This window comes from Nicotiana attenuata, unplaced genomic scaffold (assembly GCF_001879085.1).
Source record: "Nicotiana attenuata strain UT unplaced genomic scaffold, NIATTr2, whole genome shotgun sequence".
Taxonomy (NCBI): Eukaryota; Viridiplantae; Streptophyta; class Magnoliopsida; order Solanales; family Solanaceae; genus Nicotiana; species Nicotiana attenuata.
Genome location: NW_017671697.1, coordinates 203,004 through 229,058, shown reverse-complemented (window position 1 = coordinate 229,058; position 26,055 = coordinate 203,004). Strand labels below are relative to the sequence as shown.

The window sequence follows — 26,055 nt, the reverse complement described above, 5'->3', positions numbered from 1 at the left end:
AGGGCGAAATAACGATAAATTTGCAAATATTAGAAGCCAATTTCTTGACAATTCATGGGTCGTTCCTTACAATCCATATCTATTGAGCAAATTTAATTGCCATATTAATGTTGAAGTTTGTTCTGATATTAAAGTTGTTAAATACCTTTATAAGTATATTTGTAAAGGACATGATAAAATTGCCTTTTTCGTACATGGTGATGATCCAAATATTGAAATAGATGAGATCAAAGAATATCAATTTGCTAGATGGGTTTCTCCACCAGAGGCAACTTGGCGTTTATTGGGTTTTCCGATTAGTGAAATGACTCCATCTGTTTACCATCTTCAGCTACATCTTGATGGACAACAATTTGTCTATTTTAAAAGCACACAGACGATAAATTCAATTGTAAATAACCCGATGATCAGAAAAACCATGTTGACAGAGTTCTTTGTGATGAACAGAGAAAATAAGGATGCAAAGAAGTTAAATTTGCTCTACAAGGAATTTTCGGAATACTTTGTATGGTCCAAACAATATAGAATGTGGACACGTCGAAAACAAGGTGATGTTATTGGATGTATAGTCACATGCCATTTAATAGAAGGAGAAAGGTACTATCTTAGATTATTATTAATGAATATTAGAAGACCAAAATCATACCAAGATTTTCTAACCGTAAATGGAGTATGTTACAGTACATTTAGAGAAGCAGCAGAAAAACGAGGCTTATTCAATGTGATAATAATTAGTTGATTGTATGTCAGAAGCTGTAAGATATAGATGCCTTATAGTTTGAGAGTTATTTGCGACACTTCTTGTATATGGTATCCTCTGCTAACCGAAAGAACGTTTGGAATCAATTTGAAGATTCTATGTCAGACTTCAAGATTTTGCCAAACTTAAATGCAAAACAGATTCGTCATATGCCTTAAACCATATTAATGACATTCTACATTCAATGGGTCGTGACATAAATGATTACACTCATACCAGCAAAGAATTTAGCTTCTTCTGCTGCAAGAGAGGTCAAGATTCTCATTTGAAAGAAATATAATTGTTAGAAGAGGATTGTTTTACTAGAAACAAAATTAAACGATGATCAGAGAAAGCATATGATATAATCCTTGATAGAATATTTAAGAATAAGTGTGGAGCTTTTTTTATTGATGGTCCTGGAGGACTGTAAAAATTTTTTGTATCGCGCATTATTGGCTACTGTACGATCAAAAGGATTCGTAGCTCTAGCAACAGCAACATCTGGTGTCATAGCTTCAATTCTTCCAGGGAAAAACTGCTCACCCCCGTTTTAAATTTCCTATTGATATTGATAAACATTTCTCCTGTAATATCAGTAAGCAAAGTTCACTTGCATCATTGATACGAGATGCCAATAATCATGTGGGAAGTACTATGGCCAAAAAACAGCTGATAGAAGCTTTTTGATTTACTACTGAAAAGATTAATGGATTACAAGAACTCTTTGGTGCAAAAGTTGTCGTCTTTGGTGGTGATTTTAGACAACTCTTCTGTTGTTAGAAGTGGAAAAAAGAAGATTCATACAAGAAAGTTTTATTATGTTCTAAATTTGGAACCAACTTGAAAAGTTTGCGATTATCAGTAAACATGCGAGCAAGAATAGATCTGCTTTCTGTGACTATTTGATGCGAATGGAGGCGGAAAAGAAAAACTAAACTTTCAAGGTAAGATTGAAATTCCTGATTGTTTCATTATTCCTTTTATAAGTGAAAAGAATCATTGAATCTGTATTTAGAATTACTATCCGGATTTGTATACTCTATTGTGATATGTTTCGACAAATTCTCGTGTTATCTTACAACAAAAAATGATTTGGTCGACGAAATAAATGATATGCTCATAACCCAATTTTTGGGTGAATCTAGAACATATGTAACATTTGATGAAACTATTGAACGACTGATCAAAGTCATATGAAAGATTTTTGACATACTTTACACCCACCTGGCTACTCCGTATAAAATTAACGTGAAAATAAATTGTCCCCGTTATTTTGCTACGGAATTTAACCCTGCGAAGGTTTATGTAATGGTACACGACTTATATGTTTAATTTTGAGAGGCATGTCATAAGCGCAAAAATTGCAAGTGGTGATTCAAAAAACACGCATGTTATTTTATTCCGAGAAATATCGTGTTGTCTTCAAAGATGAAAAACTACTTATTCCTTTCAAAAGAACACAATTCCGATTAGATTATATTTTCCTATGATATTAATAAAGCTCAGGTCAAACATTAGATTTTGTTGGAATTTTATTTTGGAGAAGCCTGTTTTTTTTCACATGGTCAGTTTTTTGTTGCTTTATCGTGAGCAAAAAATTCAAGTGCGGTGAAAATTTGATCGACACCAATACCTGATGCAACGATGATCATACAACACAGAATATAGTATATGATGAAATCACTGAAGCGTCCTCTTGTGAAATTGACAATTATACTATGAGCAGTAATTTGTTTGAGACTTTGACCTACAACTGATCAATATTTTGCAAAAAATTGATCATCAACCCTTTAAAAGTTTAAAGTTTATTATCATTTAATGGTTACTGAAGTGTAGACGACCCGACCCATCGTCTCATGAGAACGCTCCGTTTCCCCCATTTCCTGCTTCTGTTATGCTTTCATTATCAGTGTCTTGTGTGAACGTGTTGAATTGGTTGATTTTTGGAAGAAAAGAGACACTTAGTCTCTTTAAGGAAGGCTTGTTTTGGAAAAGTCACGGATTTGACCTATGAGTTAGAGAGCTCGGATGTGGATTCCGACGATTCGGTTAGCTTCGGGGATGATTGTGTAACTTAGGAGTGTGATCGTAAGTGATTTTGGAAGTCCGGTGTGAATTAGGCTTGAATTGGCGAAGTTAGTATTTTGGCGAATTCCCGTGATAGGTGAGATTTTGATCCGAGGGTCGGAATGGATTCGAGAGTTGTTGTAGCTTCGTTAGGTGATTTGGGATTGTTGTGCAAAAATTTCAGTTATTCGGAGGTGATTTGGTATAGTTATCCTGGAGGGAATTTTTTGGCCCAAGAACAGGTGAAGTTTTGAAGAATGACAAATAAACTCAGTCATGGAACAGGTTCATTTGCAAATATTAGAAGCCACTCCACCAGAGGCAACTTGGCGTTTATTGGGTTTTCCGATTAGTGAAATGACTCCATCTGTTTACCATCTTCAGCTACATCTTGATGGACAACAATTTGTCTATTTTAAAAGCACACAGACGATAAATTCAATTGTAAATAACCCGATGATCAGAAAAACCATGTTGACAGAGTTCTTTGTGATGAACAGAGAAAATAAGGATGCATTGCTCTACAAGGAATTTAAACATATAGAATGTGGACACGTCGAAAACAAGGTGATGTTATTGGATGTATAGTCACATGCCATTTAATAGAAGGAGAAAGGTACTATCTTAGATTATTATTAATGAATATTAGAAGACCAAAATCATACCAAGATTTTCTAACCGTAAATGGAGTATGTTACAGTACATTTAGAGAAGCAGCAGAAAAACGAGGCTTATTACAATGTGATAATAACTTAGTTGATTGTATGTCAGAAGCTGTAAGATATCAGATGCCTTATAGTTTGAGACGTTTATTTGCGACACTTCTTGTATATTGTAATCCTGCTAACCCGAAAGAACGTTGGAATCAATTTGAAGATTCTATGTCCGAAGACTTCAAGATTTTGCCAAACTTAAATGCAAAACAGATTCGTCATATGGCCTTAAACCATATTAATGACATTCTACATTCAATGGGTCGTGACATAAATGAATTTACACTCATACCAGAAAGAATTTTAGCTTCTTCTGCTGCAAGAGAGGCTCAAGATTCTCATTTGAAAGAAATATAATTGTTAAAGAAGAGGATTTGTTACTAGAAACAAAATTAAACGATGATCAGAGAAAAGCATATGATATAATCCTTGATAGAATATTTAAGAATAAGTGTGGAGCTTTTTTTATTGATGGTCCTGGAGGAACTGGTAAAATATTTTTGTATCGCGCATTATTGGCTACTGTACGATCAAAAGGATTCGTAGCTCTAGCAACAGCAACATCTGGTGTCATAGCTTCAATTCTTCCAGGAGGAAAAACTGCTCACCCCCGTTTTAAATTTCCTATTGATATTGATAAACATTTCTCCTGTAATATCAGTAAGCAAAGTTCACTTGCATCATTGATACGAGATGCCAAACTAATCATGTGGGACGAAGTATCTATGGCCAAAAAACAGCTGATAGAAGCTTTTGATTTACTACTGAAAGATCTAATGGATACAAAGACACTCTTTGGTGCAAAAGTTGTCGTCTTTGGTGGTGATTTTAGACAAACTCTTCCTGTTGTTAGAAGTGGAAAAAAAGAAGATTTCATACAAGAAAGTTTATTATGTTCTGAAATTTGGAACCAACTTGAAAAGTTGCGATTATCAGTAAACATGCGAGCAAGAATAGATCCTGCTTTCTGTGACTATTTGATGCGAATAGGGAGCGGAAAAGAAAAACTAAACTTTCAAGGTAAGATTGAAATTCCTGATTGTTTCATTATTCCTTTTATAAGTGAAAAAGAATCATTGAATCTGTTATTTAGAATTACCTATCCGGATTTGTATACATCTACTTGTGATATGTCTTCGACAAATTCTCGTGTTATCTTAACAACAAAAAATGATTTGGTCGACGAAATAAATGATATGCTCATAACCCAATTTTTGGGTGAATCTAGAACATATGTAACATTTGATGAAACTATTGAAACGACTGATCAAAGTCAATATGAAGATTTTTTGCATACTTTACACCCACCTGGCTTACCTCCGTATAAATTAACCGTGAAAATAAATTGTCCCGTTATTTTGCTACGGAATTTAAACCCCTGCGAAGGTTTATGTAATGGTACACGACTTATATGTTGTAATTTTGAGAGGCATGTCATAAGCGCAAAAATTGCAAGTGGTGATTCAAAAAACACGCATGTATTTATTCCGAGAATATCGTTGTTGTCTTCACAAGATGAAAAACTACTTATTCCTTTCAAAAGAACACAATTTCCGATTAGATTATATTTTCCTATGACTATTAATAAAGCTCAAGGTCAAACATTAGATTTTGTTGGAATTTATTTGTGAGAGCCTGTTTTTTCACATGGTCAGTTTTATGTTGCTTTATCGTGAGCAAAAAATTCAAGTGCGGTGAAAATGTTGATCCGACCACCAATACCTGATAGCAACGATGATCATACAACACAGAATATAGTATATGATGAAATCACTGAAGCGTCCCTCTTGTGAATTGACAATTATACTATGAGCAGTAATTTGTTTGAGATTTGACCTACAACTGATCAATATTTTGCAAAAAATTGATCATCAACGCTTTAAAAGTTAAGTTATTATCATTTAGATGGTTACTGAGTGTGACGACCCGACCCATCGTCTCATGAGAACCGCTCCGTTTCCCCCATTTCCTGCTTCGTTATGCTTCATTATCAGTGTCTTGTGTGAACGTGTTGAATTGGGTTGATTTTTGGAAGAAAATGAGACACTTAGTCTCTTTAAGGAAGGCTTGTTTTGGAAAAGTCAACCGGATGTTGACCTATGAGTTAGAGAGCTCGGATGTGGATTCCGACGATTCGGTTAGCTTCGGGGGATGATTTGTAACTTAGGAGTGTGATCGTAAGTGATTTTGGAAGTCCGGTGTAGAATTAGGCTTGAATTGGCGAAGTTAGTATTTTGGCGAATTCCGGTTGATAGGTGAGATTTTGATCCGAGGGTCGGAATGGAATTCCGAGAGTTGTTGTAGCTTCGTTAGGTGATTTGGGATGTGTGTGCAAAATTTCAGGTTATTCGGAGGTGATTTGGTTGGGTTTTTGATCAAATGCGTGTTTCGGAAGTTTTAGAAGAACTTAGGCTTGAATCCGATGTAAATTTGGTGTTTTGATATTAGTTTTGGTGTTTTGAGAGTGCAACTAAGTTTGAATGATCATATGTGACGTGTTAGTATGTTCGTATGCGGTCCCGAGGAGCTCGGGTGAGTTTCGGATAGGTTTGGGTTGCATTGTGCGCGTTTTTCTTATGCTTCGACGTCGTTTCTTCAAGCATAAATGATATCATATTGAACAAATGAGCTCCGATTACTGTTTTGAATGAAGCATTAGATCCATATCGTAATTACGGACCCGTAGCAAAAAGAATCTTCGAATTTGGACATCGTATGAGGATTTTATGGCCATTTTACCAAGGTTGCTAGATTTTCAGGTTAATGACGAAATTGCCCCTGACTGCGTATTAAAAACCTGCACTATTTGCAAATCTTAAAACCTACATATCGCCTTCATTATAAGGTCAAATTGAGTGATTCAAAAGCCTAAATTCATTATAATTTCAAAGGAATCCATTGGGAGCAGTAAAACGCGTGAACAGTATACCTATAATGAGCAGGTCGAGTTTTCTTCCAATTTTTGAACGGGAAGAAGCTTCTGAGGCGATTTTTAAGAGAGAAAATCAGTGGGTATCACAGAGGTAAGTGATTTGACTATTAAAACTCGTTTATGGGTGATTATAGACCATAATCCCAGCCTTTTATTCATGAAATACAGTAGAAAAATAGGATTTTGGGGCATGAGATTATGAGACCTTTAGGAGTCGATTTGAGGGGTCAAACGGACTCCGATTTTGGTGTTCTTTATATGTACGGAATCGGGAGAAGATGAAGAATACTTTTCTGTAAAAATTTCTGAGTTTCGATAAGTGTGCCCGGGGCTCGGGTTTTGTCAATTTCAGGATTATTGATGTTTTTCGATTATTTTCGATTGGGTATTGATGCTATAGCATAATGTGACGTATTCGTTGTGGTTTTGGTCAGATTCGACGCGCGAGGAGGTCTATTTGAGAGGCAAGGGCGTAGCGAGCTAGAATTTTGGCCGGCTTGAGGTTAGTAATAGATGTAAATGATGTGTTGAGGGTTTGAAACCCCGAATTTGCACATTGTAGTGCTATGTTGAGGTGACTTGCACGCCGGATAACGGGCTTGGGGTAGAGCACCGTCGGGGATCGTGACTTGGTCCATCCCGCTTAATAAAATTACTACCTAATTGATTGAAGCTTAGTGAGATCCTTATAAAAATGGATTAATTGTCATAATTGGGCCTCGTGCCAACTGATTGAATCCTTCAGGGATTGTTTTTACTGGTTTCTTACCATATCTTCAGACAATTGAACTCAGTCCTAGTATTTGGTACTATTTTGCAAACTCAGCCACTTTTTCTCAAAACTTGGAACTTAAATAATATTTCTAATGAAGTTTGGGCTGAATATTTATATATTATTGTGCCCGAGGGGCTTATATGATTCTGGACTGAGTATGGGATCGGGCTGCGCGCCGCAGCAGTATTATATTGATATTGATATGAGGCTTAGGGCCTAATGGATGCCACGAGATGGCTTGATATTCCGCTTGGGCCGTAAGGGGCCCCTCTCGGAGTCTGCACACCCCAAGTGAGCGCCGTCGACGATAAATAAATGGAGCGGGTTGCACGCCGCAGCGGGTACTAGAGAGCACCATATTACGGGTTGCATTTCTTATTTGATTGGCATTCATTTACTTACCTGTTGTAGCATTATTGTCTTTCATTGGTTTACCGATTTGATATTATCTGGTTTAAACTACTGTAATAATAGCTTATATTGTGCCTATCCAGGATTTCTTACTCTCAACCTTTATTTATGTTTATTACTCTCTGGGTTGGAAGTACTCACATTACTCCCTGCACCTTGTGTGCAGATCTATGCGCACCCATTGAGGCTGAGTGAGGATTTCTCTGCCGAGCATCATATCTAGGAGCATCAAGGTAGCTGCATGACGTCCGCAGTCCTGATCTTCCCATCTAACCTGTTTGCTTTATTTTCGCATTTCTTTAGAGCAATATGTAGTAGGTTGACACCCGTGTATTAGAGGCTCAGACTTGTGACATCGGATTCTTCGGGCTGTGTAGTAGTATTTCTATTTGGGTTTTCTGCATGTTTTAATTATATTTCAGAGTTTCAGTATTATGACTTAGTAATTATTTGTGTTGATTGAATCATGAACTGTATAAAAAGGGTTAAGTTTATTGAATTGGTCAGGCTTGCCTAGCAGTGTGTTGGGCGCCATCACGACCGGGGTTGGGGTCGTGACACTGAGATTACTCGATTTCCTGGATCCTTCCATACAGATTCTGAAGTTGTACTACTGCTTGAACAGAGCATCAACTGTTAGGTAAGTGACTTTCCTCTTGAATAGATGCATCTAATACTTGAAACCTTGCAATTATGAATACGAATACAGATTGCTCAATAAATATTGATGATGAGACATTATTCTATTATTTTATATGATTTTTTCCTTCACATAAAAACTGCCTTCTGTGTTGTGTTGTGTTGGGAATTTTTTGAAAGCTCGAACAGCAAGAGGAGAATATGAAAGGAGAAGAAGAGAAGTAGACAGTAACAAACATAAAATAGAAAAAACATGATTAGAGTTTCACATGTCTAGGAACTCGATATGCTCTCTTTTTTCCCTTTTAGTTTTCATAATAGTTGGTTCCTATTATTCTGTTGGTAAAATTGTTTTCACCTTCCCTATTTGTTTCAATTTAATTTTTACTTCTCATTCAATTGATGATCAGTTGCTTTGTAGGTGCCTTAGTCTACTGTTGCACGAACAGATACCATACATCATGCAGAAATGTAAAGATCTATTTGATAGATCATACACACAACTTGCTTGAATGACAAGAATTAGACGATGCAACTCATCGAAACTTGCTAACTCTAATATGATGGTATATTGATAACTACTGCCAAAGGAATTGTCTGACTTAGTAACATGCGCTTATTTCTAATGATTCTATAAACAATTGAAGCAGTTGTTTTTTATTGAATTTTATTCTTGTGGATAATGATAGGTGTTATTACATCAGATGCAGGCTATGCTACAAGCTGAAACAGTTGAAAAAGCGAAAGTTGCAACACCAGAAGTTGAGAGGAAGAAGTTGCAGTTGCCATGGAGAAGATGGAATCTCAGTCATTGATGAATGCTCCTCCGGAAGCTAGCAACGTTTCAAAGGAAGCCACTAGATAACTTGTGAAACCTAAACCTGATGGACAGGAACATTCAGCAGGTATATCTCACCGTATAATCTTAGTGACGAAGTGGAAATGGAGATTTGACCTTCGTCCTGCTCCTCTTTTCCTTTTAAGTTTCTATCAAGCGTTTCAAATAAATATTAACTTAAAGGAAACACTCCAGCAAAATATACTTCTGAAAATATTCTCAACTGAGATGAATATATTGCACTTAATGTCTCTCGTGAACATACATACATTTTTTCCTGCCATAGAATAAATTAAATATCGGCATTAACCAAATTTCTGTATTCTTTTTTATTTAAATCATATCTTTGCCAATGCATCTCTTCCAACAGATAGTGTATATAAGTGCTATTGAAGATTGCAAATTACAGTAGAAAAACATTACATATTTAAGTTAGAATATACACACTTGTTCATTGCATTACACTTCACCTGTTTAGCTGACGGTAGCTAACTCACAGGTTTAGGTGACAATATACACATTTGTTCATTGCATCACACTTCATTGTCACTTTGTTGTGCTGATCCATGTGCTCGCCTTTTCCATCCCAAGGCAGCTCCGAGAACTTATTTCTTTTCTTGCACAGATACCATCATTGGAACACAACAATGAAGTTAAGGGAGAGAGTATGGATCTAATTAGATATATTGACAGTAACTTTGAAGGACCTTCACTTTTCCCAGATGTAAGTTGTTCATAAGATTTTCTTTGAGATTTTCCTACTTTGCCGTCCCACAATTCGTGTGCTCACTACCATAGGATTCTTCCAGGAGAAAATTCGCAGAAGAAATATTCTCCCACTTTGACTCCTTTTACAAAGTTGTAATTTCATCTTTCAAGGAAGATACAATAATTGATGCAAGTAAGTTTTAACTCCTTTAGAATTACATACTTGCTTTGACATAGAAGCTTTAAGTTGAGATGTGTTGTTCGTGTAGTTACAACATTTGATACCTCAAACAATCCATACTACTACTACTACTCTTTCTCCGGATTTTAAATTTAATAAACAAAATAGAATCCATTTTGCTTGAGCTGCAATCTAATTATAATCACAATCTTCATTACACAAAATTATATAGCCATTTTTCAATTAGGACAAACAGCTGCAAAATTCGTTTACTCGTATGAGTACCTTCTTCTTCTTTGCTTCTTCCACTGATCTTTAGTTCCATGGCAGCCGCTTGTAGGTTTTTACGCCTTACCAGAATTTCATTAAGTTCATTTCACAGTTTTACTCACTGCTCCCCTCTTCTATTTTGTTCCTCTCAACCTCTTTCATTGATCCACCTGTAAGTATTTTTATTTTGGGCGGTTTTTCCTCGCTCCCTACGAAATTTTCCCTTCTTCGTAATTCATTTGTCTAATCATGTTTTTCTCTACTTCTGTTTGTTTTTGTTTGATTATTTTGAGCTTTTATGGATATTGCCTAATCCGAATATTGAACCTGCATGTTCTCTTTTGAATAATTGATGTCAGTTTCATAACAACGGGTCTTATAGTGTTGCTTTAACTTTAGTTATGAATCAAATATTGTCTGATATCATTTTTTTCTCCCTCTGCTTCTTTTTTTTTATTGATATTATTATTTTGTGCATGCATGTGCTCATTTTTTACACTTTAGAGATAGACCTATGCTTTATTTATTTTGCATGATCTTGGATGTTCTGTTGTCTGATCTATTAATAATATTATACAGATGTGATGACTTTTTTTAAGATAGTATAAGCATTAAGATTTTTTCTTATATTAGTTAGCACAAGAAATATTAATAAATATTCAGTTAGAGCTACTAGAATTTTGAATCATGTGCGAGTTTATAACCTTTACCATTATAAGCTTTTGGTCTTTCTTTTTTTGGATATTAGAAGTTCTATAAAGTGTTGACTACCAATGATTTGCCTTTGCTTGCAATATTAAATTTCTGTTAGCTGATCTGATTTTATTTGGAAATTTATAGGACACATGGTTCATTTTTCACCAACTTTCTTCATTAAAGCATTCTTGTGAAATCCTTTCTTGATAAAATATGAGGCCATTTCTTCAGGTTTAATTTCACTTTTGTTAAAGTGAATGTGGACGTTAATCATATGGCTTTGAGTTGTTAAATATGATTTTCACTCTACAACTGCCCATTTGGATAATTTTGCTACTTCTATGGCTTTAGGTCATTATCGGAGGATGTTAGTTAGGTGAAAGGACATGTGAAAGGAAAAAAAATCTTTGAGATTTTTTTAAGAAGATGGGAAACTTTGGAGTTCCAAATTGGTTCCTGTAAAAGCTATAATGCAGGATCTTAAGGGCCAGCTTTATTTTTACTTGGTCTTTTAGTACACTGACCAAGACACTTAATAATTCTTTCATCGCCATGTACTGCATTTCGGATGCAAAGATATAATAAAGTCATCGTAGATCACCTCAGAGAATCTCAAGGTAAATTAAAGGATATTGTTTCATGGCAGTGATCAAGAAATCTTTTCAGCTTAAGTTTTAAGACATTCATTCTTCTCTTTACTTAAATAGTACTATGCACCCATGCTAAAGAATAAGAAATTTATATTAGCATCCTGATAGAAAACCCAAAAGAAGAAATTATGTTTTCACCAAGTCTTGGAAATGGAACTCTCTTGATGGGAAATAAGAAAATCATAATTCTCATGTTAAAATAAAAATATAAGACATACAAAATAGCTTATCATGTTAACTAACTTTTCAATCCTAAAACTCATCAAAAATCACTGTCCTAAAACAGATGTTCCTAAATTTGCAGATTAAAATATTTATTGTCCTTTTGATACCACCAACATATGTGGCGGAGTTTCTAAGCTTGCTTTGTCTTGGAATAACTTTCAGTTATACTCGCAATGAATTGATGCAGGATACAAGGGCATTTTGTAGTGGTGCTGGTCAGTCATTATGAAGAAGGATGGTTATGCTGATATTATAAGTTCTTTGTCGCCTCAATATTTTAGATTTACAGGTAAAGTAATATGTCATTTCCTTCTAAGTTATGTTGACGGAAATAAATTTTTATGTAAACTTCTATTATTTCTTGTGTCTGTGTTTATTTTCAGAGACGGTTCAGTTTATGTACTTCACCAAAGTACTTATCACGTTAGTTATGTTCCGCCCGGATTTTCGCTTCCTCCCATCCAACTTTTATGTATTTTCTTGAGAATAAGGGCCTTTGTTGTACATGTGGTTGAGAACAATTCTTCAATGAATTAAACTTTCTATTTGATTTATATTATTATCTTTGGGTTTAATTTCTTGGTTTGCTCGGGCGAAGAATAATCTGGTAATTTTGAATTGGGTAATTTTGATTTGAGGTAATTTTGAATCCATTCTATTACCTAAAGTCCCTTATACTAACTCTAAACAATTGAATGCAAAACAACTTAATTACTAGCTTGAAGACAATATACTGGTAAGCCACCGTTTATTTTTTTCCTTGTTATAGTATGTCCAAATTACTGATAATGTTTCTTATCTTGCTTGTACTATATAGACCAAAGATGATGATATTTTCTTTATGTTTACTGGCAGTTGTGAGACTTTACCTTACCATGTTTACAACTATGGTAAGATAATGCTACAATATGTCTCTGATAAGGAAATTCAGGAGCTTATGCCTGAGCTTACAAAAATAAGATTCACTTTATGTGAGACACTTGTCTTTTAGTCTTGTGTGGTTTTGACTGTTATACGCTGCAGAGGCTTTAGAAGACAAGTCAATAGCTATTCATTTTGATAATTTATATTACGCACATGTGCTAAGGCATTTTTTACTTCTGCAAATCGATCAGCTTATTGTCTCTGCTGCAAAGAAAAAACTATTAGCGACCTAATAAAACTGATAGAATTGCAGCAACAAGAAGAACTATATTTTGATTTACGCACCCACATTGTAAATTTTTTTATTAGTTTCATAAAGTTAATTAGATATATTCTTAGTTTTCAAAAATTTTGAATCAGGCCATAGATTTTGTTCAAATTTGCTTTAAATAGAAAATTAATAACGTCCTTAGGCCCGGGCAGACCGCCAACTAGTATATATATAGGGGCAGGCGTCGGCAGTAGGGTATGGAGAAGACTGAGTCAGGGCAACGTAAGAGGATGAGATTTGCCAGGTCTCAGGAGTAGTCTCAGGGTAGTTATAGGCCCCAATACTTCGAACAGCCACCTAGGCCTCCGCCACCTCGGTTACAGGGTTACAGGTATAATCGCTATACTCAGTTAGGATCAGGTGAGAGCTCACGAGCGTCGGGTTTGAAGCAACAGCGAGGTTCGGGGCAAACATGGTCATTTCTGCCGTAGTGTGACATCTGTGGTAAAGGAAACTTGGGCCAATGCCGAGCCGATTTCGATGCTTGTTATACATATGGACGTCTGGGGCATATGATGCGAGATTTCCCAAATAGAGATTCTGGGGGTTTGGCACAACCAGCAAGCTCAGCAACTAGATCATCTATGTTTGTGCGTCCTTCAGTGCGCGAGTCTCAGTCTTCGGCTGGTATAGGTCGAGGCAGAGGTAGAGGTTCCAGTTCAGGTGGTACCCGAATTTCCCCACTGGTTAATGGGGGATTAACAAATTATATTCAATTGAGTATTGTCTTCTTCCGGTCAAGAGAGCAAAGGGTCTATATATATATATATAGAAATACTATTACAGTATTTTCACCACCATTGAGCTATAATCAGTGGGCAGGCCCCTACTGGGCAACCTCTGATCACATAGTAAGTTATATCCCGAGCTTACTGTGGCCGAGCACCTATGAGCGAGCCCAGCATGGCCGAATACAGAGTATGGCCGAGCGCATCTAAGCGAGCCTACTACGGCAGAGAAGTTATATATATATATATATATATATATATATATATATATATATATATATATACCGAGCCTTATAAGGCCGAACATTTATTTTACTTACTATATTGAGAGAGTTGAGTCAGTATCAGCAGGTAAGTATTATTATATTATCAGTTCAGTTTCAGCTTTCAGTTATTTTATTGCCTTGCATACTCGGTACATTATTTCGTATTGACGTCCCTTTTTTCTGGGACGCTGCATTTCATGCGTGCAAGTTCGGACAGACAGACGGGTAGAACTCCTCAGTAGGTATTGCCCGAGTTTATCTTTATCAGTAAGCTCCACGTCCTTCGGAGTTGCCGAATCTAGAGTTTAGTATACATCTTGTGTATATACGTATATAGGTTATGGGTAGGCCGGGGCCCTATTCCGATCACAGTACATCCATCAGTATAGGCTTGTAGACATAACCTGTCAGCTAGTACTGTATGTTGGGTTTGTAGGCCTTGTATGTATATTTTGTGGGTTTGTTAGTTGTAGTAGTTATGACAGCCTTGTCGGCCCAGATTTATATTGATGTTTAGTCTGTGTTAATTTCCGTTCAGTTTTATACTTTGCTGCGCAAATTATCTTGCAATGTGGCCCCGTGTCCAAAATATGACATTATATGTTCAGAGTCCCTTAGTCGCAAGTTGGTACTCAAGGATAGATGAGGCACCGGGTTCTGGTCCCCCCCCCCCCCCCCAAGCTTGGGGCGTGACAGAAACCATTCAGGAACTTCCCCGCCAAGAAAAGCGGTCTTATTTACTTTTCGATAACAGAAATGTTTGTCACCGGAAAGTAGAGGAACTATCTGTATGGAGTAAAATTTGTTAGCGGCAGGTGGATGAATGGAGAGATGAAACATATAACTAGAGACAAGTCAGATATGAGTCAGCAAATAGTTTGCATCGCATAGAGACTTGTGATCGGTGCATAATAAGTTCTGAAGGCATTGGAACCGGGAACGACGATTTGAAAGGAAGACATCGGTTGGAGAAGACATCATTCAATGAGAAGTTGCAACAGAGAATCTCTGTATCAATGTTCAACCGTTATGCATCCATCAATATGGGTTTTATTCTCATTCAAGAAGAACTTGATTTGGAGATCTTGTCTCCGTGAATAGAGCTATAAATAGTTAAACTTGTATTCATAGCTATACATGAAATATTCTGTGCTCAAAAGCTAATTCAACACTTATTTTATTGAATTGATTCTTTCTTGTGTTCTTAACATTGTTCTTATTTCTGCTATCGAAGAAACTAAATTCACAACCAGGCTTGTACTTCTTTTAAGTCATTTTGAAAATCTAATTTTTGTTCTTGTGCACTTCAAATTTTTGGATCAAATCAATTCACGTGTCTATAAACCACGTTACTAATTCACCTATACCGTTTACGGGTAAATACTGTAGAGATAGATTTACTATGAAATATTAAATGCTTAGGTGTAAATCCTTCATCATGATACACCAAAGTCAAAGAATGAAATTGATTGACTTCAACTTCTATGATATATTAGGTCATATATGACAAGTTGGTCTCGCGCAAGCTATGCTTGCCGAGAAGTAATAATATGTTTCTCTTAAAACAGAAAAATTTAACATAATTGATCGTCTCCAGACCGATGCGAGTTCATAAGTTGAATAGAAAATAAAATCATGTTGCCCATATTGTAGTCATTTGTATAAGATATAGGAAAGACGTTAATGCTTCTCAAAACCAGTGGAATTTATATTTGTACACGGTTAAAATAGGGTTTGCCCGATTTTGCCATTTCATCGAGACTGGGAAATCACATCGTGGGTCGATCTCGTAATGGATTAGGTTAGAGCACGAAGATAAGGTATCGAGCTCGAGAATCGAGGTGCTCATCGAGATCGAGGCCAACAGCGGTCGAGACCATATATGACCGACTTCGAACGAAGCACAATAACGGAAAGGCGAGATACCCGTAACCGGCAGAAGATCACGGCGGCAATCCCGGAACAGATCAAATCAAGGGCGGTTGTTTAGGCTAATCATAGGATTTACTTCTGTAATTAGAGTTATACCATAATTAGGATTCCTCTACTATAGTCTATATAAAGAGGGGTCCCCGTCATTTGTAAACACCTTACATCCACACAGATCTGCAATGTACTATTCTCTCTTTAATTTACATTCTCTTGTTTATCAGTTTGCTCCTTTCTTGCTCTACTAAGCTCGAGAGCATTCCAACTCGAGGGCTCTGCTCAAATATTGGTTTACTTTACATTATTGTCAATTTAATTACTTATCTTTACATCTCTCAATTGGTATTAAGTGAAATCACATATCCTTAAAATTATATTACAAGTTTAATTGTTATTCAATTTTTAGGGTAAACAACATTATTGACAGTAAGAGCTGTGACCAACATCATCCGACCTACTAATTTTCATCTTTCAACCATTTTGTTTTTTCTTGTGCTATTGTAAATTGCTTCTCTTCCCCATTCGTGTATCTTAAGGGCTTGTTACTGTCAATGACGGTGTCAAGAATTTTAACAAAGGAATTTAAATTAAAAAACGTGTAAAAATTTTGCATATGAAAATCATACCTACAGCATAAAGCAATTACTAAACTGTCTTTATCACAACAGTAAAAGCTTTTCTTATGTCAAGAAGATTCAAAGTTTATACATATGCAAATAATTTTTTTTTACCCTATTTGAATAATATTATTTTCCGACGACCTTCATTACTGGTTGCTGCCCTTAAGCTAAACGAAATTTAAAATGAAATTACCCAAAGGTTGTCTGGCATAATGACTAAACCTCTCATGTACCGTACCAATTATTGCACATGAAGTGAGTCATTATTGCACTGAAGCTCACTTCTTATATCTCTAAACTTTATTTACTTCATTTTTGCATCATGTTTATTACTCCCGAATATCAACTGACCACTAGATATTTTACGACAAATGTAATTACTTATCAACACTCGAACACAAGCAATGCAAAAAACGAAAACTTATCATTAGTCGGTACATGCAAGAAGTATTATTAATTTCATGAGTCAATATTTATTAAGAAATTAAAAAATTGATGACCTGTAGTTAAACTCATAATTTATAGCCTCTAGTTTGGAATTCCGGTATATTAAGTGAATGCATTTCCCTACAAAATCTCTCTTCCACTCTCTCCCTTCCCTTCATCCCCTTCCAAACATTCTATTTCTTCTTTACTTGGTTCATCCATTTTTTCTTTGCCTTTTCTTCTCATAATAATTAAGGTAAAAACTATTGTTTCCGTTTTTCTTTATGCTGGAAGATCTGAGAAAATAGAAACTGATCGCAACGACAAGAGAGAAGGCCAAAGTAATTAACCACCACAATGTTTGTTGAAACAAGCCATTTGCCTCCTAAATTAGGCAACATTGTTCATTCTGATCCCAACATATCTACCACAAACATTAATCACGACGACGCGGATAACAATTACAATGCAAGGCACAGTAGCTTCTCTGCCTATGAAGCCAATCGTCTTAGTGGTGAAGGTTCTCCTATGATGATGTCCCCATGGAATCAAGGCTCTCCTTTTTCTAAATCCCCTTGGTCCAAATTTGATGATCAAGATGGAAATTCCCAAAATATCCCTCAAAATGGCCTCATTGGTTCACTCATACGTGAAGAAGGTCACATTTATTCTTTGGCTACAAAAAATGATCTTCTCTACACAGGATCAGATAGCAAGAACATACGCGTTTGGAAGAACTTGAAGGAATTTGCAGCATTCAAATCCAATAGTGGCCTTGTTAAAGCTATAATTATTTCAGGTGAGAAAATTTTCACAGGTCATCAAGATGGAAAAGTTCGTGTTTGGAAGATCCAAGCAAAGAATCCTGGTACTTATAAACGTGCTGGGACTTTGCCATCATTCTTTGACATTTTTAAGGCATCCATTAAGCCCAGCAATTATGTGGAAGTTAAGCGTAATAGGACTGGTTTATGGATCAAGCATGTTGATGCCATTTCATGCTTGAGCATGGATCAAACCCATGGTCTTCTCTATTCTGCTTCGTGGGACAGAACATTTAAGGTCAGCAGCGAAACACACAATTTTTCACAAGCTAAACAATGTCAATATTTAAAGAAATAAACGAACATGCATATCAATTTCTTTATGTTATCTATATTAATTTCTTGTTTTAGTATTATGTGTAGAGTAATTTTTTTAACGTGCATGCGCCCATGTTTAAGGTATGGAACGTTGATAACTCGAAATGCATAGAATCAGTGAAAGCCCATGATGATGCTGTGAACTCTGTGGTGACCAGCGTGGAAGGCATAGTGTATACAGGATCAGCAGATGGAACAGTGAAGGTTTGGCAGAGGGAAAACTCTGGAAAGAACACAAAACATGTTTTTGTTCAGACACTTCTGAATCAAGAATGTGCAGTGACAGCTTTGGCTGTCAACAGAACTGGTTCAATAGTTTACTGTGGTTCATCTGATGGTGTTGTCAATTTTTGGGAACGCGAGAAGCAGTTGTCGCATGGTGGAGTCCTCAAGGGCCACAAATTGGCAATTTTATGCCTTGCAGCTGCTGGAAATTTGGTGCTCAGTGGATCAGCAGATAAAACTATATGTGTATGGAGAAGGGAAAAGTCTGTTCATACATTGCTTTCAGTTTTAACAGGTCACAATGGACCAGTGAAATGTCTAGCAGTGGAGGAGGACAAAGAGTCCACTGGAAGTGATCAGAAATGGGTGGTTTATAGTGGAAGTCTTGATAAATCAGTAAAAGTTTGGAGTGTTTCAGAGAAGGCACCAATGATGATGCAGAATAATATGCATGGTGATAATGTCACTTGGGATTCAGTCCCATCTGCTAAATATTGATTGAAAATGGTTCAAATGGCAATGTTTCAGTCGAGGGATTCATTATTCTGTTAACTGTAAGTTATGGCATTATGGTGTGTAAATTTTTGGCCAATGAATCCTGCATAATTGAGGGAATGGAATTGGACGGACGAATAAAATTCTTTTAATTTCTTTTATTATTTGAATAATATTATGAACATTAATTATAGGATTGAATCGATTGATAGGGGATTGATCTACATAAGTTAATCGTTTTTGATATATATATATATATATATTCATACCTAGTTATCTACTTCATTTTCTTTATTATATGGTTTGTCTTATAAATTGAAAGGATTCCAGATTACAATATCCCAGGTCTTTCCTTTGAATAAATTGAATAAAATACACTGCTTTGAAACTCAGAAAAACAGTAAAGATAGGAGGTAAGAAGACTTCATGGCTACGAACGATGTGCAGTTGTACCTCATATCTTCGTCAACAACTAGATCCAAGAAAATCTACTGAACGCCGCTAGGACCAACTCCGCTATCTGCACAAGAGTATAACCGACCCCATGTAATCTGTAAGTGCCGAGCCTAACCTCGACGAAGTAGTGATGAGGCTAAAGCGTGCCACTTACAATAACCTGTATGCAGTAATAATAATAATAATAACAATGAAGGAAAACAGGAAATGAAAGTAAGGCAGTTAATTTATGAAAATGAACTCAAACCTCATAATCAGAGAGCTAGAATAACAGACCTCGTAATTTCATATAAAAATGCTGAAAACTAATACAATAACAACAATGAGTACAACACACACCATCTGTTGCGGCGCGCAACCCGATCCCACCGTACACCCACAATCCTCCCTTACTTCACCATAGCATTATTTGTCAATATCAAGAATCACGTATACAATCTATTGCAGCGCACAACCCAATCCCGCCATATCATCATAATTAATGCCATAATCCTCTCTTATTACACCATATCACTATTTATCAATATCAAGTATTACGTACACAACCGTTGCGGCGCGCAACCCAATCCCACCATATCATTATTTATCTATATCATAATCCTTCCTTATTCCGCCATTTCAATTTGTTATCCTTCAATTCCCGTTGCAGTGTGCAACCCGACCCACAAACAATTTCAATAAACATAAACAACCCGATAATTCAATTTACAAGAATTTCTACAATCAAAGTATGAGTACAAGGCAATAAATGAACCATGTAATAATCAAAGAAATACAACAAATATTGCAAAAACAACAAGACAAGTAAAGCAAGTGACAATTAAGGTGTGTAAGTAAAACATTTAAGGCATGTACTAATTAATCACAAAGTCATGCAAGGGACGAACAATTCAATACAAGAATAATCAATGAAAAAAACAAATTACGGCATGAAAAGCAATTAAAGCATGTAACAATTAAGGCATGAAATGAGATAATTCATGAAATACGAGAAAATATGGAAACAACTATTTTGACGGCGTATATATACTCGTCACCTCGCATATATGCAATTTCACACGTAATTCACCTAACATTCAAAGGTTCTTAATTCCCTGAAATCGAGGTTAGACCCAATACATACCTCGTTCCGCAATCAAGTCAAAGCTCAACCGGGGCCTTTCCTCTAAATTTCACCTCCAAACCAGTCGAATCTAACCAAAGCCGACTTAATATCATCAAACAATGCTAGGGAAATCAATTACAATAGATAAAGCTAAGATCTTTACACTTTTCCAAAAAGTCAATAAAAGTTAATCCGGAGCCTGTCCGGTCAAAACTTGGGTCCAAAGGTAGATTCCGACTACCCATGACCCTACAAGTTCATATATGTGATTAGTTTCAAAATCCGAGTCCAAATCGACTTTCAAAACTCAATTTACTATTTTTCAAAAACTTGACAAGGTTTCATAAAAAAATTCACTTTAATTCACGTGAATTTGATGTTAAAATCTAGGATAAATTGATGGAATATGATTAGAAATTGATTAGAATCACCTACCAAAAGTTTGTAGATAAAATTCTCTCTTCAAAACCGCCTCTTATCGAGTCTAGGGTTCAAAATGAGAGAATGTTTCCAAAAATCACGTCTCCCAGCCCTTTTACCAGTTGAAGATGTCGCATTTGCGACACAAAGTTCGCATTTGCGAACCCTCACAATTGCGAACCATGGCTCACATTTGCGAACCCTGACAGCCTCATGAGACCTCGTAATTGCAAGCTAGGAGTTTGGAAAATGTGAACAAATGTTCGTAATTGCGAACCAAGGCAAAATCTGGCAGACTTCGCAAATATGAAGGGGATGTCGCAATTGCGACAATCGAGCCCCCACTGTCACCTTGCAATTGCGATGCTGGTGCTCGCAAATGCGATACTTGAGCACTAGCAACACCAGCAGTCAAATTTCAGTTCAAACCCACTTCGGAACATGTCCGAAACACATCCTAGGCCTCGGGGCTCTAACCCAAACATCCACACAAGACAAAAAATATCATACGAACTCGTTCGCGCGATCAAAACACAAAAACTACATCTAAAACTACGAATTGAACTCTAAAATGCATGAATTTCAAAGTAAAGTTCAAGAATTTCTAAAATTACAACTTAACGTCTGAATCCTATTCAACTCCAAACGACACCAAATTTTGCAAAGAAGTTCTAAATACCATAACGGACCCATTCCATGTGCAAAAATTAAATTCCGAGCTCGATAGCTAAAAGTCAACAACGGTCAAACCTTTCAACTTCAAATTGTCAAATTTCGGCAAATTAACACAATTCTACCTACGAACTTCCAAAATCAATTCTGGGCATACGCCCAAGTCCGGAATTACGATACGGAACCACCAAGACCGTCAAAACACTGATCCAAGTCCATTTACATAAAATACTGACTGTAGTCAACTCAAATCATTTTTAAGGCAAAATTTCACATTTTCCTCAATTTTCCACATAAAAACTTTCCGGAACAAGACACGGACTGCGCATGCAAATAGAGGAACACTAAATGGAGCTAGTCGAGGTCTCAGAACACGGAAATAAAAGCTAAAACTCAAAATGACCTATCGGGCCATCACATCAAGTGACATAATTCTCCAACTACTTAGAGCTATCTAATCATTAATAAAGATGTTCTCATCAGAAACCAGTATTTAGTATTACCAGATATTCAAGTTAAAATATCATGGTATAGCCAGTTTTCACACTGGTCAATGAAAAATAGCCAGTGTTTATCAAGTCAATGAAAAATAGCCACTATTTTGCTGCAACAGGGACCGGTCCAGTATAATATACGGGAGTTCTGGTGCATTTGTGTACAAACTCCAGCATATTAACTCCCGTAAAATTTACGGGAGTTCAAGCATACTTATGCTGGAACTCCCGTAAAATTTGCGGGCGTATTTTTCCGGATTTTGAACAGTGTTTTCGCTCAGATTTAAAGTGGCTAAATTTCGAGGATTTTTGAAACTTAGCTATTTTTCAACGACCAGTGGTAAATCTGGCTATTTTTGAATTTCTCCCGATATTCAAGGATCAAAGGTTTTACTGGTCATTGATTTGGAATCTTCCTAATTGTTATTATAGGTAAATTATCACTTGGTTTCATACCAAGGGTATTAACATAATATTTTGTTTAGCCAATAATACAAGTGATTATGATGAAAAAACCTACTTGAATATATATAAAAACAATTCTGCACTTCAGTAATCGTAGAGGTTATTAATATGTGGTAACAATTCTGCAGGTTTTAACTTCTTAGCCGTATCTCTCTTAACCAAGTTGGGTCAGCCCATATGGAGCGACCCGCAACCCGTGATTCTATCCCCAACATCATACAAGTCTCACAAACATCAGTGATAACATTCTTCGCAAGACAGGTTTCAAGATGAGTTCAAAAAAGAGGAGCTGTTTGGGGTGGTGTTCCTTTTACTTCCTCTTTTCAATTCTGTGTTTATGAAGAGCGAACTCTTTTTCACTGCATTTTCAATAAAACCCATGACACTAATAGAACAGATACCCCTAGATTTGAAATTACAAAAATATCTCCAAATTTGATAGTAATAAAAAACTCATGATACTGCACGAAAATGGGAGTGTCCTTTTTGTCTTCGTTCTTGTAGCCAAATTATGGTAGTGAGAAGTTTTGCAGAATATAGAAGTAGCTACACAACAGAACAACAATTAATGGACCAGCATACGAATCCATTGTTGTTTTCTTCCCATCCAAAAATCAAACCAACATATACCATCTTTTGAAGGTTTTCTATAATGGCCAAAACATAATGTGCAAGTTTACATTGTAGCATTGCGAATATTGATTCAAGTCTGTCCTGCAGCTGATACACCAGAATCAAGATCAGAAGTGCTTATCTGAACTACGCAGATGAGATGATAAGAAATGAAGCAAACGCTCTGAATAACTTTCTTTAACAAAATATAACACTTCTTTTCTCATAAAAGGAACGAAAAAATATGAAAAATACTATTAATTGACTTGGGAAGAATGCCCAAGATATTCATTACGTTTCAAAATACAATAAAATAATCTGGGGATACACCCCTTTAAACAAATGTACAACGCCAAATGAGTATATCATAACTCACAGGCTGTAGCCAAAGTACTACACTGTCAAGACAGGGGAAAACCTCAGCATTTCTTTACTGCCAGATTTCGGTAGCAAGAGCTAGTATATTCTCTCCACAAAAATAGAGCTTTCTTCTCCCTGAAGAGCTGCTTCTTGGGAAATCTCAGTGACATTGCAGCTTTCATGCTCATTTTTTCGCTAGGGATAACACGTGCTGCGCCTATTTTCTCTGCAGCAGCTAGCAGTACAACTCATTGCTGATCAGCCAATTAATGAACCTTTACCTAATGAAATTAAGTTTACAAGGTACAGCCTACATGACACGGACATTCATTGTAATGGATTTTGAGTCGCTATTTGTGCGATCAATTTGGAAGATGCAAACATCTCCTACTTTTAGCTTGTTGCTTAAAAAGAAGTTACGCCAGCCTGTTGTCATAATGACATATAAAGTCTTCCCACCAGAGCAAATTCTTAGACTCACAGGACATGATATACCCGATGGACCTGTTAACGTTATGATTGTATTCTGAAGGAGTGCATTTGAATGACAAAATTCCGTGGGTATATGCTGTCATAAGAGCAAATCAGGAAAAGATCATATAGGATATATTTAGAAAAAATTCATTGTTTGTGCTGTTATTATAGGTTCGGATAAAAGAAAAGAAGACTTGAAAGCTCACCAAATAAGGAGAACGTTTTCTGACGTTATATTCTTTTATTCTTGCCGTAAACTCAGAACTTCCTTTCACGTATTGGTGGAGCAGTACATCTCCCTCGGGTTTCCTTTTCTCTACAGAAGTGAGAAATAGAGCATTAAACCCAAAACGGAATGTACATAAGAAGAAAATCCACTCCTCTAGATTACCTTCCTTTCCATTCAACTAAATTACTCATCATAGATGTGGCTTTAGCAATGTTATTATAGATCAAACCTTTCTTATTCCAAATCCAATTCTTGATTGCCATAGTAGTACTACAACAATCATACCAAGCTAAAGTATACTTGGTAACAGTAATCGTGCTAAACAAGACGAATCAGGAAATTAGTGTAGGTTGTCTCAGCAGCATATGTCATCCCCCTACAACTACTACAAGCATGTTGTCTTGTTCATAACAGACATGTCCCTCAATTAGACGACATATCAGTTCATATAGCACATGTCTTCACAAAAATATTGACAATTAGTTCCAGTTACTTTAACTACTACTACTACCATAGTTGTCTATACCTAAATACAGATCTTGAACATCAACTTCAGCGGTAGGAAATCCAAGCAAAAGAATCTAGCTTACTATGTTAGGAAAAGAACGCGACTAAGGTGTCTGGTTGGTGTCAAATTTATTACCACAAGTGATTAATATGAGGAATACACTGTGTGTTTTACAGATCAATATAGGAAAATTAACAATCTAGGAAACTTACCTATTCTGCACTCTGGAGATTTCACCTGGGAAGGTACTTGTTGTTGTTGTTTACCATCTTCCAACATCAAATACTTTTTGTCACAACCAGTAGAATCAAGAAGGCTAACACTGAAATTCATATTACCCAAGTGCTCAAACACAGCAAAGTCTCCAATTCTTAGGTTATAATTTTGCACAAATTGTTCCCAACCCTTATCAAACCACATAACCCCATTCTTCGATCGACCAATTTCTACATTCCATGTACCCTTTCCATGTTTTAAAGTCCCTTTTTCTGATTTTTCCCCTTTTAGCTTCAAACAAAAATCTGGTGGAATTGGCTGGTGAATTCAAAAAAAACCCGAATAGAAGTTAGAGAAACAAAGTCTTGGAGGTTAGAAAAACTGATACTACATAAAAACAGGATTCAAAAGAAAATTGGGTAAAAGGGTCGAGATTATTAAAGGGGAAAAATAAAAAGAAAGTAGTATCTTACAAGTTTTGCATGGAAACCAGGCACCATGACTTTGAAGAAACGTCTACTAATCGGAAGTTCGTTTTCCATTGTAGAAGGAGAAGAAGATGAAGATGAAGATGAAGATAGCACTGTTAGGTTTTGAGAATAATTTTGACAGATGGTGGAAAGATTTTTGATCAAACAAGAGTGCTCCTATATAATAGCGGAGGTGGATTACCATAATCTAACAGTTTCAGGTTTTGCACAAGGGTTTCTTTTGAATTTCCAAATAACCAAATTTGTTCTCCAACTCTCGTATTTGTTGTCCTCGAGAACCGTTAATATTACTCGTGTTTATTATTATGGGTAATGGGGTCATATTTTTCAGAAAATAATAATATTGTTTATTATTATGGAAATACTAGTACTCGTTCTCTTTTAGCTGTTAAATATTTTAAAAATAAATTTTCATTTTTACTTGTTACTTCACGCATATCATTAATAACAACATATACAGTATCACTAGCGTAACCAGAAAATTCGTCATGGGTGTTCGAACTTTAAAGGAGTACATATTTTTTTTAGCTAAGTGGGTGCACAAAACTTTCTTTTTTTACTGATGAGTGGGTGCACCCAAAATTCAAAATCAAATTACATTTAATTTAATGTAGTATTTATTTATCCCTATGAGACAACAACAACAACAACAACAACAACAACAACATGCTAGTGTATTT

At 36.1% G+C, this 26,055-nt stretch overlaps 4 protein-coding genes across 4 annotated transcripts in view; 3 read left to right on the top strand and 1 right to left on the bottom strand.

Moving 5' to 3' along the window:
* The window catches only part of LOC109209741, a 6,807-nt gene extending 5,378 nt beyond the window's left edge, over positions 1-1,429 (top strand). The window contains exons 7-8 of the mRNA XM_019373064.1: positions 117-505; positions 1,271-1,429. Coding sequence (XP_019228609.1) covers positions 117-505; positions 1,271-1,429 — 548 coding nt within the window. The remainder of the gene's footprint in view (positions 1-116; positions 506-1,270) is intronic.
* Positions 1,430-3,085: 1,656 nt separating this feature from the next.
* LOC109209740 lies at positions 3,086-9,094 on the top strand. The gene is made up of 3 exons (XM_019373063.1): positions 3,086-3,376; positions 3,930-4,673; positions 8,969-9,094. Exons 1-3 carry the CDS (start codon positions 3,086-3,088, stop codon positions 9,092-9,094), a joined length of 1,161 nt encoding a protein of 386 aa, XP_019228608.1.
* An 8,139-nt stretch (positions 9,095-17,233) lies between these two features.
* On the top strand, positions 17,234-19,084 carry LOC109209737 (uncharacterized WD repeat-containing protein alr3466-like). The gene is made up of 2 exons (XM_019373061.1): positions 17,234-18,073; positions 18,235-19,084. Exons 1-2 carry the CDS (start codon positions 17,369-17,371, stop codon positions 18,874-18,876), a joined length of 1,347 nt encoding a protein of 448 aa, XP_019228606.1. The 5' UTR covers positions 17,234-17,368; the 3' UTR covers positions 18,877-19,084.
* A 4,241-nt stretch (positions 19,085-23,325) lies between these two features.
* LOC109209736 (B3 domain-containing protein REM8-like) lies at positions 23,326-25,642 on the bottom strand. The gene is made up of 4 exons (XM_019373060.1): positions 25,358-25,642; positions 24,881-25,202; positions 24,138-24,247; positions 23,326-24,025 (listed from the first exon to the last, which is right to left on the bottom strand). The coding sequence occupies exons 1-4, from the start codon at positions 25,424-25,426 to the stop codon at positions 23,768-23,770; spliced, it is 759 nt and encodes a 252-aa protein (XP_019228605.1). The 5' UTR covers positions 25,427-25,642; the 3' UTR covers positions 23,326-23,767.
* Positions 25,643-26,055: the final 413 nt, after the last annotated feature.